This window comes from Orycteropus afer, unplaced genomic scaffold, assembly GCF_000298275.1.
Source record: "Orycteropus afer afer isolate SDZICR_OR568_19922 unplaced genomic scaffold, OryAfe1.0 scaffold00085, whole genome shotgun sequence".
Classification (NCBI taxonomy): Eukaryota; Metazoa; Chordata; class Mammalia; order Tubulidentata; family Orycteropodidae; genus Orycteropus; species Orycteropus afer.
This window is the reverse complement of record NW_006921672.1, coordinates 10106894-10125794: the sequence shown is the minus strand read 5'-3', so window position 1 is coordinate 10125794 and position 18901 is coordinate 10106894. Positions and strand designations below refer to the sequence as shown.

The 18901-nt window shown below is 50.1% G+C and overlaps 2 protein-coding genes across 2 annotated transcripts; both read left to right on the top strand.

Moving 5' to 3' along the window:
• Nucleotides 1–3434: 3434 nt before the first annotated feature.
• KRT36 (keratin 36) lies at nt 3435–7011 on the top strand. Its single transcript, XM_007942117.2, has 7 exons — nt 3435–3881; nt 4590–4672; nt 4892–5048; nt 5621–5782; nt 5877–6002; nt 6145–6365; nt 6816–7011. Exons 1-7 carry the CDS (start codon nt 3435–3437, stop codon nt 7009–7011), a joined length of 1392 nt encoding a protein of 463 aa, XP_007940308.1.
• A 7206-nt stretch (nt 7012–14217) lies between these two features.
• On the top strand, nt 14218–17887 carry KRT35 (keratin 35). The gene is made up of 7 exons (XM_007942116.2): nt 14218–14688; nt 15528–15610; nt 15838–15994; nt 16152–16313; nt 16606–16731; nt 17201–17421; nt 17740–17887. The coding sequence occupies exons 1-7, from the start codon at nt 14218–14220 to the stop codon at nt 17885–17887; spliced, it is 1368 nt and encodes a 455-aa protein (XP_007940307.1).
• Nucleotides 17888–18901: the final 1014 nt, after the last annotated feature.

Genomic DNA, 18901 nt, shown 5'->3' with positions numbered 1-18901 from the left:
GTTTAGGGCAGGGCTGGAGTCCAGGTCTCCTGATGCTTAGGTCAGTATACTTTTTCTTTTTTTAAGTTGTGATTTGGGTGAAAATTTACAGAGCAAATTCACTTTCCATACAGCAGTTCACACATACTTTGTCTCATGACATTGACCACAATTTATCACAATGCAACAGCTCCCCTCCCACTTCCTCCCCATAGTTACCTCTTTCCTGTGTCCATCCCTCCATATACTCCTGCCCTCTGAGCTGTCTCCCTGTGCATAAACAGCCCTTCCTTCTCCCATGATTGTTCTCTCCAAGGATTGTATCTACCTCAGGTAAATGTTCAACTCCTATGCCTGTCTTTTGTTTGGCTGGAAGCCACAAGTGTGGGTTCAATTCCAGACCTGAAGGTCAGCTAGGGGCCATAGTCTCAGTGGTTCCACCAGGCTCTATCAGACCAGCAAACCTGGTCCCCCCTTTATTTTTCCCCAAATGCTTTTGAGTTTTGTTCCACATTGTTCTCCCTCTCTATCCAGGATCTCCTACATAAATCCCCCTCCAAGTGGTTGACAGTGGTAGCCGGGCACCACCTAGTTCTTCTGGTCTCATGGTCATACAGGCTGCAGATCGCATGGTGTACCAGTCGCTAGGACTACTTGTTTCCATGAATTTTTGGTTTTCTTCATTCTTCTTTGCTTTGCTAGTTCAGTATACTTTTGCTAGATGTTAGAAAGAATGTTTCCAGAGCAAGACCCTTTTCTGAAATTAAGCTTGTTTGAATGGGAAGCCTTGCTTTAGAGCACTGAGCAGCTGGATTTTCTCCAGGGCTGGATCACTGGGGACGGGGTTCACCTGGAGCTGCCCCAAGAGAAGAGCAGCTCCATGAATCCTGGGCTGTCTTCTCTGATGCAGGTCATGCACTTGCCCTTCTTGGGCATCATCCATGCTGTGATGGTCCAGGCTTCGGGGATGGAAGCCCAGAGGAATCTTCCCATGAATCTCCTTCCACACTTCCCTCTGAGAGGTGGCCCTGCCATCTACAACATGGATAAAGCCAGGGGATGAAGGCGGCTGAAAGACTTCTTCTTTGAGCAGCTTGTCATCCTGCTCCAAGAGAGGTGTGTGCCTCCCTCACAGCTCTGAAGACACCTGCCCAGACTCTGTCCCACAATGGCCTTCCTTAGCACACAGGCTGACAGCAGTGGGACTATCCAGAACAGTAGATTCCTGAGAGAAACCTAGAAACAATCTCAGATGTAGATTGCATGGTGGAGGGATTAAAAGAAAAAAAAAGTTAACTTCAGATGCCTAGCATCCAAAGACCCCAAACAGAGGAGAGCTGTGCAAAGGGCTTGGTGAGGCCCTTGGTGAGGGCCTGTGTTATAGGGCAAACACTCTGTATCACAAATGAGGTAAACCGAGGTTTGGGTGTGTTAAGGACTTGTCTAAATCTGCCCAACAGAAGCAGTCAGACTGCACTAATTGATCTAAGAGGTCTGACCAGAGTCCCTGTCTCTGTCCTGATGGCCCAGTGGTTCTCCAAGGGGACATCTAACAATGTCAGGAAACATTTTTGGCTGTCACAACCTGGGGGAGGGGATGATATTAGCACCCAGTGGTAGAAGCCAGAGATGCTGCTGAATATCCTATAACACACAGACAACTCCTCATGACAAGGAATTGTCCAGCCTCAGATATCAATAGTGCTGAGGTGGAGAAAGTCTGTGAGTGCACATCCCAGGCTAAGGAGGATGGGACAGCTGTGAGGAAACTCTGCTGAGGTGGTCGGAGCTCTGGCTGGTGGATGCCCATGTCCTCCACTCCTAGGGGGGGATGTACAGAGATTCCTGGTAGAGCTCATTGCAAGCTGCTCTGAGCATCTTGTCATAGTGTCCTCTGCCCTGGGTAACGTGTGTTCACAACAGCCAATCCTCCTTGAGCAATTTCAGAGAGAAGCTTATAAAACGTTTTAAGAGGTTGGTAAATTACAACTTCAGAAGCACACTAATACTTCCATAAACGCCGGCCTTGCAAACTAAGTCTGCGTGGGAGACGAGTAAACAGGCTGTCCACACCCTGAAAGCCCACCTTGCATGACGGAAGGAGCGGGCTTACCTTTGGTCTTTAATTCTGTAGCTCCCTTCTTGGCTTTCTGATTATTGGCAGTTTTTCTTTTTGTTCTTTTTATCTCTTCCCTGTCCAAAGAGTCTGCTATTGACCATCTCTGTAACCTGTTTAGGAATCAAAGGCTCAGAGTGGGCTGTCCCAGGTCCTATTCTACCCTCCTAGGTTCAAGGAACTGTGGTCACAGAGAGAATAACCCTCTAGCCCTGTCCATGGATCCCCATCTCATGATCCCATAGTGACAAGAGACACTTCATCATTCTGTGGTCACCGACCACCTGAGAGATTGGTTGTGGAACATCTGCTGCCCCCATGGCCACCATGTTGTGCCCAGTGAGCAGACAGATCTTCTCCTCAGCAGTCCCATTTGAGTGAGTCCCATGATCCTTTGCTACTCACAGCCATAAACCATCATCAAAGATTGTCCTATTAGGCTAGCCAATATTTCTAAAATACTTGATGGTTTTCAAAACACTTTTACTTGTGTTTGATCTTCCTTGTAGCCCTGTGAAGCAGACAAGATAGGGAGATGGTCTCTGGTGTTCTGATGAGGACAATGAGAATCCCAGAGGGAAGTAACTTACCCAATATCACAGGAAAAGTTATCAGTAGATCCAGAATTTAAGCATAAATTTTGGACACCTGGACTTGACTTTGGTTGCATGGGGAAGCAGCAGGACAAAGACATGGGATTTGGGCTCTGCGAACCCTAGTTTCAGATTCATTCACTGCCCATACAGCTTGGGAAAGCTTTCTAAGCATTTTGAGCCTCAGTTTCCATATGTGTAAAATGGAGGTAATAGCTACCACCTCCCAGGATTGTTGTGCGATATAAAGCAAAATAATTATGAGCCTGGCACATAACTGATGCTCTATGAATTTTAGTTCCCAGTAGCCCAGAGCATGAGCAGCTATGAGGGATGGGGTAGTGGATGGGATGACAAATGGACAGATTGGGCTCCTCAGGGGAGGGCAGGAGCCAAATGTCACCTGTAAGGCCACTCCCGATTTGTGGGATCTGACGTAACAACTCTTTGAAGAGGTAATAAAATTCATATTCTGCTAGAAATGACAACAGCTGAGAGTCCTGACTTAGCAAACCAAATCCAACTTTTTTTTTTTTTTAACAAGGCAAGGAATTCTAGATGGGTAGCAAAAAAAAAATCCTATTCTAATGAGATTAGCTTTCCAGAATAGGAATAGGCTTTCCCAAGAGTCAAAGGTGTGTAGTGTGCCAACACCCCACAGAGAGTGTATATAAACTCCCCAGAGAGGTCTTGAGAATCCAGAACCTGAGCTCCTTGCTAAGGTGCACCTTTCCTCTGCTAGCATCATGGCCACCCAGATCTGCACCCCTACCTTCTCTGCTGGGTCTATCAAGGGCCTTTGTGGCATCTCTCGGGTGTCCTCTGTCCGCTCTGTGGGCTCCTGCAGGGTACCCAGTCTTGCTGGGGCTTCAGGGTCCATCTCTTCTGTGAGGCTGGGCCTTTCAGGTCTTGGCAGCTGCTTGCCTGGCTCCTACCTGTCCACTGGGTGCCACCCCTCTAGCTTTGTTGGGACCGGGGGCTGGTTGTGTGAGGGCTCCTTCAATGGTAGCGAGAAGGAGACCATGCAGTTCCTGAATGACCGCCTGGCCAATTACCTGGAGAAGGTGCGCCAGCTGGAGCGGGACAACGCGGAGCTGGAGGCTCGGATTCGGGAGTGGTACGAGTCTCAGATCCCATACATCTGCCCAGACTACCAATCCTACTTCAAGACCATTGAGGAGCTGCAACAGAAGGTGATGGGGACCTGGGCCCTCTCCAACTGGCCACCCAACCTCTGGGGGCGGGGGGAGTGGTGTCTATCTCATTACAAGGTCTTCCTAGACGGGACCGAAGCTTTTAGGGAATTCTCCCAGCAAGGAAAGTTTTTCTTTCTAGGGTCTTGTTTTCCTTTCTAGGGTCTTGTTTTCCTGGGGATCTAGGGCCTCTCTGCTAGTTTCTCCCTTCTAACCTGTTTCCAGACATCTCTCTGACATCCTTGTCAGCCTCAGCTATAGAAAGGGAAGTTACATTTATCCCTCCTGGATACAGGACCTGGGCCTGATGCTTTCCAGTCTGTTGGATTATTTATTCTTAGTCTTGGGGTATTAGTGGCCCATTTAACAGATGCAGAAGTTGAATTTTAGAGAGGTTTAGTGACTTGGCCAAGACCACATAGCCTGTGAGTGTTGGATGTAGAGCCTCAATCTAGGTTTGCCTGGTTCTGTCCACCCTGTGTCATTTTGGGGGCTACACACCCCACTGATGATCATTGACATCCTTGTGATGTCCCTGTCCCAGGGCTGATGTTCTTTCCATATTTTAGGTCAGGGCTCAGTGTTGGAAATGCTGCAGGTGGTTGGTTGTACTTGGGAGTATGGGCTCTGTGAGCTGGGCCATTTCCTCCCCATCCACCTCCCTCTGCTGGGCCTTCATCAGCTCAAGGGAAACCTCTTGTTTTCCAGATCCTGCTGACCAAGTCTGAGAATGCCAGGCTGGTCCTGCAAATTGACAATGCCAAGCTGGCTGCTGATGACTTCCGGACCAAGTGAGTGGGCCTGATTAGGAAAGGTTTGCTGCACAGCTCCTTTGCCTCTGCCCCCTGCCTTGGGGAGCTGGGGAGGTGGTATAAGTTTCTGGAGCTGTAAACCAGAGATCTGGCACTAGGGCAAGGGCAATGGCATGTAGTATTCCCTACCCTACCCATCTGGAAGCCTCTGTTGTAGGCCTCCTTTGCTGCAGACTTGGCAGGGTTCTGTGTTTGCAGGTACGAGACAGAGTTGTCCATGCGGCACATGGTAGAGGCTGACATCAATGGCCTACGGAGAATCATGGATGAGCTGACCCTGTGCAAGGCTGACCTGGAGATGCAGGTGGAATCCCTGAAGGAGGAGCTAATGTGTCTCAAGAAGAACCATGAAGAGGTGAGGCTGATGCCATGTCCCAAAATTCCCCACCCAGCATAGGGAGCCACTGCCAACCCTTGGGCATAACAATGGTGACAACCACTTCAATAGTAATACCAGGTGGCATTTACTGATGGCTTTCTGTGTGCCAGGAACTATATGGAGTACTTTGCATTTCACTGCATATCTCAATTCATCCTCATAACAGTCTCAGAGGTATACACTGCTATAAGATCCATTTTACAGATGAGGAAACTGAGGCTCAGAATAGTTCAGTCACTTGCCAAAGATCACACAGAGCCCACATTCCTGCCAATGACAGTAAATCTCCATTTGGGCCACCGCTCATAGTCCTTAATAACAATAATTCTGTTTGCCTAGTGTTTTGTATTATCTTGTTTAATGTCCCCAAATCCCCAGGAGGTAGTAGGTATATATGCTCATGAAGAGACCGAGGCTCAGAGAGGTTAAGTGTCCAGTCTAATGCTACACAGCTGGCAACTGAGGGAGGAGGGTTTCAACTCAGTTCAGTTGAACCCCACATCTAGCATTCTTTTCACCACTTGTGCCTTCTTGATTCCTCTCTGCAGGAAGTCAATACCCTCCGCTGCCAGCTTGGGGACCGGCTGAATGTGGAGGTGGATGCTGCCCCACCAGTGGATCTCAACAAGATCTTAGATGACATGAGATGCCAGTATGAAGTCCTAGTAGAGAATAACCGCAGAGATGTGGAGTCCTGGTTCAACACCCAGGTAGGGCTGGGGAACAGGACCACAAGCTCCTGGGGGTGAGGGCTACCCCTGCAGAGTGACTTTGCTTGCTTTGACTGTCTCTGTTCCCTATCAGACAGAGGAGCTGAACCAGCAGGTGGTGTCCAGCTCAGAGCAGCTGCAGTGCTGCCAGACAGAGATCATCGAGCTGAGACGCAACGTCAATGCCCTGGAGATTGAGCTGCAGGCCCAGCACAGCATGGTGGGTGGCCTTTGCCCAAGTGACTGCCAGCCTCAGCATGAGGCTACCATGGGGTGGGCACTATCACGAGCCATATATGCAGATATCCAGGGCTGTGGGTTTCTGGAGTCCCCTTGGCAGCTCTTTCACTTCCCCATTGCAGCGGAATTCCCTGGAATCCACCCTGGCTGAGACAGAGGCCCGCTACAGCTCCCAGCTGGCCCAGATGCAATGCCTGATCACCAACGTGGAGGCCCAGCTGGCCGAGATCCGCTGTGACCTGGAGAGGCAGAATCAGGAATACAAAGTCCTCCTAGATGTCAAGGCCCGGCTGGAGTCAGAGATCGCCACCTACCGCCGCCTACTGGAGGGAGAAGACTGCAAGTGAGTGGTCCATGGGCACTGGAGAGCCAGGTTTCAGGGAAGGGCTTGCCTAGACCCAACTTCAATGCCACAGCAAGGGCATCAACCCCCGAAGCCAATTCCTACATAGTACTGTGCAGGTGAAGGGGGCTCCATCAAAGCCTCTTCAGAGCCTTTCTGGTCTGGGTTTTGGTAGTTTCCAGGGGGGGACAAGCCAACCCAAAACACACACAGTAGGCCTCCAACAATCATCTCTGGGAGTTTCTAGTCTTCATTCCTGCAGCCCTAGTCTCCCACAGTTGGAGATTTCAAGGGTCACCAAGAGTCAGAATTGACTCACTGGCAAAGGGTAGCTGAGTTCATTCTTCGTCATTACCATCCATCCCCATTGACTCCCCAAACCTATTTAACATGAATCTCAGTCCAATGCCTCAATGCCAAACGCACCCTGAAATGATTCCATTTCCTCAGGCTTCCTGCCCACCCTTGTGCCACGGAATGCAAGCCTGCTGTTAGAGTTCCTTATCTCCCAAGCATGCCCTGCGCCACGAATGTGCCCTGCACCCCAGCTCCCCAGGTCAGCACTCAGATCCGCACCATCACTGAGGAGATCCGTGATGGCAAAGTCATTTCCTCCCGGGAGCATGTGCAGTCCCGCCCACTGTAAGCTGCCCACGTGGTGCACCAGGGCCGGCCTGGACCACAGGAAGGAGGACACCCCTGTGGCTCTGGCTGCTAAACGACCCCACCCTTGCCTAGAGGGGTCCCTGCTCAGCAAGTTTTTCTACCAAGATTCTTCTTTTATTGTGTTTCTCATCTTAACTGTGCTTTTACGTCATGCTAAACATAATCAGGTTTCACTGCAAATTTGCCCAATAAAGTGTGTTCTCTTGGCATAGCAAACTCAACCCTGGCTGTCTGTTTATTCTCATGTGGTGAGTTGGTGGGGTGTTTGTTAGTTAGGGGTTGCAGTAACATTGTGGTTTGTTTGGGTTTCAGGCCTGGCTTTTCTGGTTCTGAGTTGGAGGGACACGGCAGGATGAGCCAGAATATTTCATAGCAGAGGTGGCCCAGGCCCTGGTCATGACAAAAAACACTGACCCAACCCAGATGGAGGCTGGCCTTAACCCATCGCTTAGCCCTGCCTGTGGCACTCACCATGGGGATGCTCAAGGAGAGGCAAAAGTCCCCAAGCAGGTCTTCTGCTGTGGCCCTGCCTGGGGAAGGCTTCTCTCTCTCCTCCCTCCAGCTTCTCTGCCTATCATCCTGCTCAGGCCTCAGGCCTCACCCTGGGGACAGTTCAGAAGATGGGTCCCAGGACCAACCAGAGAGGACCACACTAGCCAGCCTGAGCCACCTTCCTTAAGGAGGGGAGTTGGGGTGAGCTGGGAGGTGAAGGCAGGAGGAGTAGGTGAATCTATGTCCCTAGCTGTGGATACGGGATTCAAATTAGGAACAGCATTGAAATTTGACATGGAAATTTGGGGAGGTGAGATTCAGACATGGAGCAGGAGGGGATAGCCAGGCCCCACTGTGGAGCTGAGGTCAGAGTGTCCCAGATTCTATGAGCTGCACTGTGTTGGTTTGCATGGGTAGCCTAACTGTGCCAGGCCCCTGGACATGCTCAGATCAGAGAAGTATGGCCTGTGAGAAGTTTGAGGGCCTCTGAGCTCCTTTGTCCCCACTGCCTTATTCTACAGTTGAGAATACAGGCCCAGAGAGGGACAGTGATTTGCCTCAGGCCACACAGCAGTGACTGACCACCACGGTATCATTCCCGAGCTCTTCTCATTCTTTCTCTGGTGCTCTTTCTGGCACACAGTTTCTCTCCCCTTTCTCTCTTCTCTACTTCTGGGTTCTTGCACAAGCTGAAGATATCCACAGCAGAGGCCTGGCCCTGCTCTATGGCATCAGGCATTTGGTCTGAACATGAATCTCAGCCACCTGCTGGATAGACCGGAGGGTTTACAAACACATCTCACGGCTCAGGAGAGGAAGCACGTGGGCAGAATTGGAGCATTCCGAGCTGGCCTGAGCCCAGCTCTGCTGCTCCGTGGTGTGTACCTTCTTCATGTGACCTCTCTGGTGCCAGCTGGCTCCTCTGTAAAATAGAACTGCTGGGAGGATCAAATGGGACAATATCGTACAGCACCCAGGAAGTGGTAGCTACCAGTGTTGGTGTTAATAAAAATGAAGAGTACCTCGACTCAGAGTAGGGAATGGGAAACCCCACCAGGTGGGACTGAGTTCTCTGCTTCACATGGCAGGCCTCTGACAGGTCCTATCCTGTCAGCAGCAACCTCAGTGCTGGACAGTGAGCCATAGGCATTGGTTAAAGAGGACCCACTTGTTTCTGGGCAGGAGCCCAGGTAGGAGGCCAGGCCACATGGATCTCTCACCTCTGCCCCTCCTGTGCTCTCTCTGATCCACACCCTTGCTCTGGAGTCTGAGGCCCACATCTCCCAGCTCTGGCCCAGCTGCCCAAGACTGGGGAGATGAGAGGTGGGCAGTGGGTGTGCACAGAGCCGCATCACATCCCCATTTGGTGGAATGTGTGTGGAGCAGCCAAAGGTCAGGGCAAGGCTGGACACAGCTCGAGCTGACATGCCACTGCATCAGAGCAGGCAGACTGACTACGCAGGGTGGTGACCTAACAACTGACCACACCATCAACTCCTTGCACTGTGTGGTGCTTTCCCATTTCAAGAGCACTCTCCAGTTTGCAAAGTGTGTTTGCAGCCTCATCTCGTGTACAGAAACAACCTTAAGTGGTTGGAGGCATTTGTTTACGTATTTCCACTTAGCTGTCCATTGAATTATCCAGAGCATCTGCATGAGCTAAGGAACCCCCTCCCACTCTCCACCTCACCCGCACCCTTCCAATTTGTTCCACTAACCAGGGTGCCAGCTAGAATTCAACACTGCTGTGGAGTAGGCATTGGCTGGTCCAAAGTCCCACAGCAAGTGGCAGACTAACGACATCATCTCAGGACCTTTAACTCCTTATTTTACTACTCTTTCCATGACTTCAAGAGTGAGATTAAGTAAAACATATTTTACAAGATTTTCCTAGAGTGGAAAATGACACTTTATTTCAAGGTCTGATCTGTTTTGTAATTTTCAGCTATGATATCTGGCTGTCCGTCTTAGTCACAGATACCCATACTTCAAACAATCAATTGACATTGTGTAGTGAACACCACCTGAGTAGCAAATCCAGTGCTCAGGCAGGGGCTTATGTAGTGAGAAGCAGGGATAGGAGATAGCTGGACACAAGCGTCAGTAACAGCACAGTTCCCAAGGAGCTCTTGTCTGGCTTGGAGACAACTGCAGGCACACAGTACAAGGAATGGCTCCAGAAACAGCAGGAGTTGATGTGGGGTGGGCTTTGAGGTCATAAAGATGAGGAGAGATCATTGAGAGCTGGGGTGACCAGGGAAGCTTTAGGGGAGACTTGGATTTGATGGAAGCCTTGAAGGATGGGTCATCAGGTTTGGTGAAACAGAGAAGGAGGGCAAAGGGTATTTTAGGGCATGGCCAAGTGCACCCATGGTATGTTCTGGGGGCAGCATGGACCCCACCTGAGCTGACTGCAAAGGCCCTGAAGGGAAAATTTCTAGAATATTCACTAACCAATGTTAGTTACTTCTTGCTGATAATGGGCTCTAGGTAATTATTTCATTCTGTTAAAAAAATGCTCAGAAAGAATACAAACAGGCCAGGACAATTTGTGGGTTACTTCAAACCTTTAAAAGTAGCTTTGGTGGTGTAGTTTAAGCATTTGGCGGCTAACCAAAACGTTGGCAGTTCAAACCCACTAGCAGGAGAAAGATGAGGCAGTCTGCTTCCGTAAAGATTTACAGCCTATGGGGCAGTTCGATACTGCCCTAAAAGGGTCATTATGAATTGAAATCAGCCTGATGGCAGTGGATTTGGTTTTGTTTTTGGGTTCTCATACTTTTAACAAGATTTACATCATATATCATAGATTAAAATTATGTTTTATACAATTATCTTAAAAGTCTTATCAAGAATGTTCTAGGCACAACTTTGACTCTGAATTGGCTTGTGAGCCCTGCCTCCCTTTGGGCGGAATGGCTTTTGGCCCAGAGAACACTTTGTCCTCTGACAAAGAAGTCGGTTAATCTGGGCAGATGCTGCTAATTAGGCATCGTGTAGATGTTGTGTGCCATCAGTGGATTCCCACTCATAGTGACCCTATGAAACAGAGTAGAACTGCCTCACAGGATTTCTTAGGCTGTAATCTTTACAGAAGGAGTGCTGGTGACACAATGGTTAAACACTTGGCTGTTAACCAAAAGGGCGGTTTGAACCCACCAGCTGCTTCGTGGGAGAAGATGAGACAGTCCTTCTGATAAGCAGTCAAGTGCTCAACCACTGCACCACCAGAGCTCCTAATTAGGCATTAGATATGCCTAATCCCTTTCTGTTCTCCCAGCCTCAGTTTCCTCATCTGTCAGAGTAGGACCAATAGGACTGATTTTGTAGGTGTCTTTCCCTCCTTCTACTCCCCTTTCCTCTCAAAATCCATTCTTTGCTTCCTCACTGGCATCAGCACACTTTACCACAAATGCAAAGCATTTATGTATCCATCCATTCATCTGCTTATTCATTCATAGTAGACCTCTGGAAGCCCAGCACTATGGAAACCGTGGAGATTTCAGAAGAAGCACGAGTCCTATCCTTGCCCCCAAAGAACTTAGTCTCCCTGGGAAGATACGGCCGAAACACAACTCAATTGGAGAACAGTAGTTAATTGGGGACTAATGTAATGAATCAACCATGGTCACTGCCATGAGCATTCAGAGTTGGGAGGGTATAGTGGTGTTGGAGCAGTGAGATGGGCTCCAGGGGGCAGTGGGGTGGGCCCAAGGTCTGGGGCTAGAAAGCCTGGTCTTTAGTCTCCATGGGAAGACTGTGTGAACTTTGGGTAAGTCATTCACCACCCTGACCGTGGGTACTCTTGTAGGAGCTGGCACACTTCTATCCACATATTGCAGGGTATGTGTGTGGGGTTGCTCACAGGAGATAGTGCTCCTTGAACAGTTATTCAAATGCTAGTTCTTCCAACTCTACTCATAGCTCATGAGCTCTGTCCCCTCGGGCAAGCTACTGAAATATTTTAAGCCTCAATTTACTTATCTATTAAATGGGGAGATTGATAATGTCAGTGCCACGTGGTTGCTGTGAGGACTAAAGGGAAATAATACATGGGGAGGGTTTAGCAAGGGGCCTGGCAGGTACTAAGTGCTCAGTGAATGATGGCTGATACCATTCACTTCCTTATTATTAGCACTGTGTTGGGGACAGCACAGGTGTGGAACCCTCCCATGTGACCCCTGGGATGGTGCAAACAGGCTGGGGCTTCCCAGACCTTTGCTGCTGTGGCTTCTCTGGGTCCTTGGCACATGCCTGGGCAGAGCCCCATACCAACAGAGTGGGAAATGCAAACACCCAGGGAGGCTCAGCCAGGCTCTCAGCTCAGCTGCATCCTTTGCACTGGGGCATGAATTTCCAGAGAGGAGAGGCCAAGGCAGCCAAGGCAACCCTGAGATAGTGCTGAATAAGTGCCTGTCACCCCAGGTCCCTGGGTATGGGAAGGGCATGGTGACTCATGGGAGCTATGTATCAGAGGGCCCCAAACATACACAGCTGGCCCGTGGGATGATGGCCTGTGTGCTCAAAGCCTGTCCACACTCCCCAGTGACAGCTGCTTAGCGTCATCAGTCTCAGTACAACAGGACTCCATTTGTGTGGGGACTGCTGTTCATAATAGCTGTTGCTGGTGAGCACTTACCATGAACAGATGCTGTTCTAGATGCTACAAACTCATTTACTCCCTATAGCAAGCCTAGAAGTAGTACTATTGTCCTTTTCCCATGTTATAAAGGAGGTTACAGAGAAGTTACATTACATAGTTGGTAAGTGGCGAGTGTGGGATTTGAACCCAAAGAGTTCACTCATAACCACGAGACTGCGCTGCTTCTCCTGGGACATCAGAGGGTCATCACTTGTGGAGCCTACTCAAATTCTCTCTTTCCCGTTCTCCATAGAGCCTGATCATGTCCAGCAGCCTGGGATAGGATTCTGGAGCAGTGGAGGAGGCAGGGCTGTGTTGTGGAGCGGGGCCAGATTTGGGTTGGCATTTTGGCTCTGCCGCTCATGTGCTGGGGGCACTTAGGCAAGTTCCTATCCTCTCTGTGTCTCGGCTTCCTCAGCTTCAAGAAGAGGGATAATAAATCCAGTTTCACAGGACAGTTCTGAGGAGGAACTAAGACTGTGGGTGGGAAAGCACTGAGCATGGAGCGTGGTCAGTGTCGGATTATTCACTAAGCAAGGTAAGCACAGGTTTACTTGTGCTTCCTTACTAATCTGTAGTGATTAATTTCAGCCCCCCCGCACCACATCAAAGGTTTTGTTTCAAATACGTCTAGCATCTGTCTCTCTCTCAACCCCACAGTACCCTCCTACAGAATCAAAGCCTCTTTTCAAATTTATAATCCCTGACAGAGATGGATTACCCTGTAAGCAAGGTAAAAGCAGGGGCTTACATGTGCTTACTAATTTGTAGTGAACAGTTTCACACATTTTTGTGGTGAAACCCAGGTGAAATTGTTCATTATAGATTAGCAAGTTAGCACAAGTAAGCCTGTGCTTACCTTGGTTATTGGGTAGTCTGCCCCTGTACCTGGTACACTATTTGTACACAACTCATGGCCATTCTCCTGATGAGAAGGTGATCAAAGCCCCTAGAAGAGAAAGCAGGATCCCAAACCACAGGGCAAGTCCACCTGGTGTGGCCCCAGCCATAGCTCCACCCTCCCCACGTGCACAGCTCTGCAGCACTGGCCCTCACTTGCTGGGCAGATTAAATTTTCTGGAAACATAACACGTCCTTGTCAAGATTTCTGATTTCACACAACTCCTGTAGCACAGATAAAACTCGGAAGGGCAGACTCTTTGTACCTCCTAAGGAGGCCTGTGACTCCAGCCCACATCTCTTCCCCCACCACCTGCAGGTGACCAGAGGTGCTGGGAAGACAGGCCTCCTTAGACATGGCTGCAGGCATTCCCACAGTAACCAGTTAACCAAACTCTAGGTTTTTTTTTTTTTTTTTGGCTGGAGCTGAGGCTCTGCAACCAGAACAGCTTCCCTGGCAAGGAAGGGAGTGGTCATGTGTCCATGGAGGCTCTGCCGTTTCTAGGGTGACCAATTGTCTCATTTTGCCCAGGACTGAGGAATTCCCTGGGGCACAGGACTTTCAGCACTAAAACAAGGGTAGTCCCAGGCAAAGTGGAATAGTTGTTCACCCTAGCTGTGCCTTCTGGGCCATTCCAGAGCCTTCTGTGTCCCATTTCCATGGGTGTGAGCCCCCTGCTTTCTTTCAACAACCAGGATTGCTCTTCCATTTCGTGGGAACCAACCCAGAGGCCTCCTCTACTCTCTTGGGCCCATAAAAGGAGAAAAAGCTGGAGAAAGTCAACACGGTGGCTGGACTCCCACGCCTGCTTAACGAGGAAGCTGAGGTTTGGGCCCTGATGACATGCCCCTTTGAAGAACTGACAGAGTTAGTCTTCCCAGCAACATGGGATAGTGGAGATGAGTCTCCACATAGCCACCAATCCAACGGGGCTCCTTTTTTATGAGGCCAGGAAATATTCACGGGAAGCTAAAGAACAGGTTAATGAGGGGTTCTGATAGAAAGTGGTATTAACTTTAATGAGGAGAGAAAACTTTGTAAAGGCCCACACCCACTGGGGCAGAGATATAAACTCTGGGTGAGGAGCTGTTTCTTGCATCTGGGGTTTCTGGTCCTAGGTCTATTGCTTGTGACTGGGCTTCTGTGAGGCCATGGCTTCCAAATGTCTCAAGGCCAGTTTCTCTTCGAGATCTCTCAAGGGCCCAGGAGGGGCCGGTGGTTGCTCTACCCGCGTGTCCACTATGTACTCCAGCAGCTCCTGCAAGCTGCCAAACCTTTCCCATGGGGCCCAGAGTTTCTCTGCGTGTTCGGCTGGGCCGGGCCGAAGCAGTTGCAGGGCCGCTAGCTGCCTCCCTGCTCTCTGCCTCCCCACTGGAGGCTTTGCCACCAGCTACAGCGTGGGTGGGGGCTGGTTCGGGGAGGGTGTCCTTAATGGCAATGAGAAGGAGACCATGAAGTTCCTGAACGACCGCCTGGCCAATTACCTGGAGAAGGTACGTCAGCTGGAGCAGGAGAACGCCAGCCTGGAGAGCCGCATCCGTGAGTGGTGTGAGCAGCAGGTACCCTACCTGTGCCCCGACTACCAGTCCTACTTTCGGACCATTGAGGAGCTCCAGAAGAAGGTAAGAGGTCCAGGGTGGCTTTGGCTGTCTGGAGACTGGGGATCATCTGCGATGGTAGCCCTGCCTTCATTGAGCACTTCAGAGGTCACAGAGCACATTCACATCTGTGGTCTCTTTTGTTCTTTCCAGTAATCTTATAAGGGAGGTATCATTAGCCCATTTTACAGATGAGAACACTGAGGCCCATGAGTTAAGTGTCTTACTCAAGGCAACCCAGCTGGCAGTTACTGGAGCCAGAATTTGAATGCAAGGTCTACATACTAACTGGCTGTGGGACCTTTGGTATAGCAGTTCACCTCTCTGAGCATGAATTTTCTCTCTCTTTTTTTTTTTTAAAGGTGAGGGGATTGGATTTGAGGTGTCTAGCACAGACCAGGTTTCTCATAACTCACTCAGGCCAGAAAGGAAAAGCCCGTCAGAGAAGCTTCCTTCTTGCCCGGTCCCTATCCCCTGAAAGTCACAGCGGGGTCCTGAGAGGGATCAATTATGACCAGAGAAACACAGAGTACTCTGATGGCAGTGATCTGCCCTGCACCTCTCATTAGGCCAGGAGGCAGAAAGGAGTCTTGTCCCACTGTGTCAAGCCTTTCCTGCAGCATTTCCATACCTGTCTTTCTGACTGACCCTGGGTTATAGACCACAGAGGTATATTTGTTTGGAAGAGACTTCAGACATTTTCTAGTCTGATTCCTTTCTCATTCTATCTGTAGAATATCCATGGGGCCTCAGCTGCCAAGAGTCTGGGGGTGGATGGCTCCCTCCTTCCAGAGGCAGTCCATGCCAGCTCTGACCAGCAGAATGTGTTTTCTTTCACTAAACTTCCTTCTTTATTTCCCCAGAACCTGTGCACCAAGGCTGAGAATGCCAGGCTGGTGGTGCAGATTGACAATGCCAAGCTGGCTGCAGATGACTTCAGGACCAAGTGAGTTGTCTGAGGGGAAGGGATGAGCCTTTCTTCCTGTTCAGCCATCAGTTGGCAGCCATCGGTTGGCAGCTGATAGAACTGGATATCGGTGACGCCCAGATTCAGGGTTTTGGGTGCACCAGGCCACTAAAGCAGGACTGACAGCATGAGGCCTGTCTAGGGTAGGAGCTGACTTACATACATAAAGGAAGTGTAGCATCAGGTGCCCTGTTCTGTGACTGCAGGTATGAGACGGAGTTGTCCATGCGGCAGCTGGTGGAGGCTGACATCAATGGCCTGCGCAGGATCCTGGATGACCTGACCTTGTGCAAAGCTGACTTAGAGGCCCAAGTAGAGTCTCTGAAGGAGGAGCTGCTGTGTCTCAAGAAGAATCATGAGGAGGTAAGCATGAGGGGGGAGATGAGCATGGGGAGCAGGTGGCCATGAGGGGCAGGTAGGAATAGGAAGAAGGTTGGCAGAGGGAGGAGGTTGGCATGGGGGAGATGTGGGCAAGGCAGGAAGCTAGGAAAGTTGGCATTGACTCTGCTCTGTGCCATAGGAAGTGAATTCACTGCGCTGCCAGCTTGGCGACCGGCTCAATGTTGAGGTGGATGCTGCCCCACCTGTTGACCTGAACCGTGTCCTGGATGAGATGAGATGCCAGTATGAGACCCTGGTGGAGAATAACCGCCGTGATGCTGAAGACTGGTTCAACAACCAGGTGGGTACCTGGAAGCAATCAGAGCAGAAGGAACCTATGACAAAAAACATAGAAGTAACCTTGAGGCTCTGAATCAAGGACCCTGAGTTTGAGTCCTGGCTCTGCTTTGATCTGGCTGTGCAACTTTGGGCAGGTTGTTGTCCTCTAAGCATCAGTATCCCCAGATGTGAAATGAATGGGTTGAAGTGGGTGATCTGAAAGATCCTTTCTGGCTTGTGATTCTAAGTGGCCTCTGCAGACCTCTGAAGCTGAGTCTCCAGCTGAGTCTGACTCCATTTTGTGTGTGTTTCAGACTGAGGAGCTGAACCAGCAGGTGGTGTCCAGCTCAGAGCAGCTGCAGTCCTGCCAGGCAGAGATCATCGAGTTGAGACGCACGGTCAACGCCCTGGAGATCGAGCTGCAGGCCCAGCACAGCTTGGTGAGCCCCAAGGCTTGAGCAGGGCTGTTACTGGACTAAGCCTAGAAGCACACGAGCCCCCAGACTCCAGGCTCTGGTCACACAGGCAGGCTCCAGGACTCTCTAGAGCATCAGGGATTCTCTGTGCAGAGAAGAAGGAATGAGGGCCCAGATGCCCCAGTGGTAAAAGACTGGAGACCTATAGCACCAGACATGTCCTGGCAGTAGCTCCTGTATTTATGTAAGCAGATAGACATTCTGAGTAATTATCCATTACTCAGAGATGTCATTAATAGGGAGATACTCTCCAGGAGGCTATAGGAACTAACTGCTTAGCTCAAATGAGATCTCTGATTGGGGAACTAGGGTGGCAATGATTCTCTGAGCTTCTGCTCTTGGATTTGAGGCCTCACTGAGATCCAGATGGATTAAATGCATTGTTCTCACTCCTTCTCCTTCTCTGACCTCTAACCTTCCTCCTCCCTCACAGAGAGATGCTTTGGAATCTACCCTGGCTGAGACCGAGGCCCGCTACAGCTCTCAGCTGGCCCAGATGCAGTGCCTGATCAGCAGTGTGGAGGCCCAGCTGGCTGAGATCCGGGCTGACCTGGAACGGCAGAACCAGGAGTACCAGGTGCTGCTGGATGTCCGGGCCCGACTGGAGGGTGAGATCAACACATACCGGGGCCTGCTGGAAAGCGAGGACAGCAAGTGAGCATCACTGTACATTCTCTTGCCTTCTGAGTACAATCCACAAGGTTCAGGGGAGACAGCCTGCTGCCTGGAAAGAGCCTAGCATTAGGGGTCTAGCATCCTGGGAGTTAGTTTTGCTCTTATTACAAATTTATCATGTGACTCTAGAAAGCCCTTTTTCCTCTCTGGGCCTCTGTTTTCCCATGGGTAAAGTGAGGTGGCAGAACTGGGTGGTCTTCAAATTACCTTCCAATTTGCACTTTCTGGGATCTGTTATGAGTTCTTGAAAACAGCAACTGATAGGCCACAGTAATCTGACTATTTTCTTTCTCCTAGGCTCCCTTGTAACCCGTGTGCCCCTGACTACTCACCCTCCAAGTCGTGCCTCCCTTGTCTGCCGGCAGCCTCCTGCAGTCCTGGTGCTGCCCGAATGAACTCCAGCCCCCGCCCTATATGTGTGCCCTGCCCAGGGGGCCGGTTCTGAGAGTGACTGACCCAGAAGACCAAGGCCAGGTCTCCAGGGCTTGGGCCTGCCATCTACTCAACCTTAACCCTAAAAGCTCATTTCTTTCTCTTCATGCAGAGCCCAAGGCCTGGCTCTGAGAGGGCTCTCTGCAAATACATACCTTAAAGTTTCTCAAAGCCAGTCACTAAGCCCGACTACCCCCAAAGGCCTCAACTCCTTATCATTTCAATGGGTGCCAGGTCTCTGTTCTCAGGTTGCTTCCTGGGTCAGGTTTTCCTCCTGGGTGCTGTTCCAGTGGGTTCTGAAAAGCAATTGAGGGCTTCTGTTGATGGGACAATAAAGCACACTTGCTCTGGCTCTTGATGCCTCATTTGCACCATTCTGGCATTGTTGGTTCAAGTCTCTACTAGGTTCAGAGGGATGGATGACTCTTGGGCTGATGAATGGAGGATGTCTGACCATGTGTGACCTAAGGGATGACTGTGCCCTGTTTGGAAGATGGGGTGCTAAGAGGCCTCTAGTGAAGTTTTCCCCAGTAACTCTACTTTTTGCTTGGCTTTCCTGATGAAGATCTTTCTGGAAGTTGCCAATGTGGTGACAGGTGTTATAAGACCTCTCCTTCCATCCCTCCACCAGCCGTTCCTTGGAAGGAAGGTTGGGCAATCTACTTCCGTAATGATACTGCCTTGGAAACCCAAGGAGGGGTTGCTATGAGTCGGTTTGGTTTGGTTTGGTTTGTCCCATCCCTCTTAGTATACATGGTCACCCTGGGATCTCAGACTAGGATGGATAAAATTGAAAGTAGTATAAGTTGAAGCATTTTAGGATATATTATCCTCATGTCCTTATAAAAACAACAATAGGGTATCTCACACCCAGGGTACTTTAAAACAAAAGTTTATTTTCATCAACCCTCCTCTTCCACTGTGGCCGTTTCTCACAGCCCTTAATAATCTACATTCTGTAACAAGCAGGAGATGGGAGAGTGAGTCTGCCTCTGTGACTTCTATCATAATTAGAGATTCAGAAGCC

Bases quoted from the DNA above. Each gene is read 5' to 3' on its own strand.
- KRT36 (XM_007942117.2), top strand. From the start codon at position 3,435: ATGGCCACCCAGATCTGCACCCCTACCTTCTCTGCTGGGTCTATCAAG. The intron at 3,882-4,589 runs GTGATGGGGACC...CTTGTTTTCCAG, and splicing joins TTGAGGAGCTGCAACAGAAG to ATCCTGCTGACCAAGTCTGA. The intron at 6,003-6,144 runs GTGGGTGGCCTT...TCCCCATTGCAG, and splicing joins TGCAGGCCCAGCACAGCATG to CGGAATTCCCTGGAATCCAC.
- KRT35 (XM_007942116.2), top strand. From the start codon at position 14,218: ATGGCTTCCAAATGTCTCAAGGCCAGTTTCTCTTCGAGATCTCTCAAG. The intron at 15,611-15,837 runs GTGAGTTGTCTG...CTGTGACTGCAG, and splicing joins GCAGATGACTTCAGGACCAA to GTATGAGACGGAGTTGTCCA. The intron at 16,732-17,200 runs GTGAGCCCCAAG...CCTCCCTCACAG, and splicing joins TGCAGGCCCAGCACAGCTTG to AGAGATGCTTTGGAATCTAC.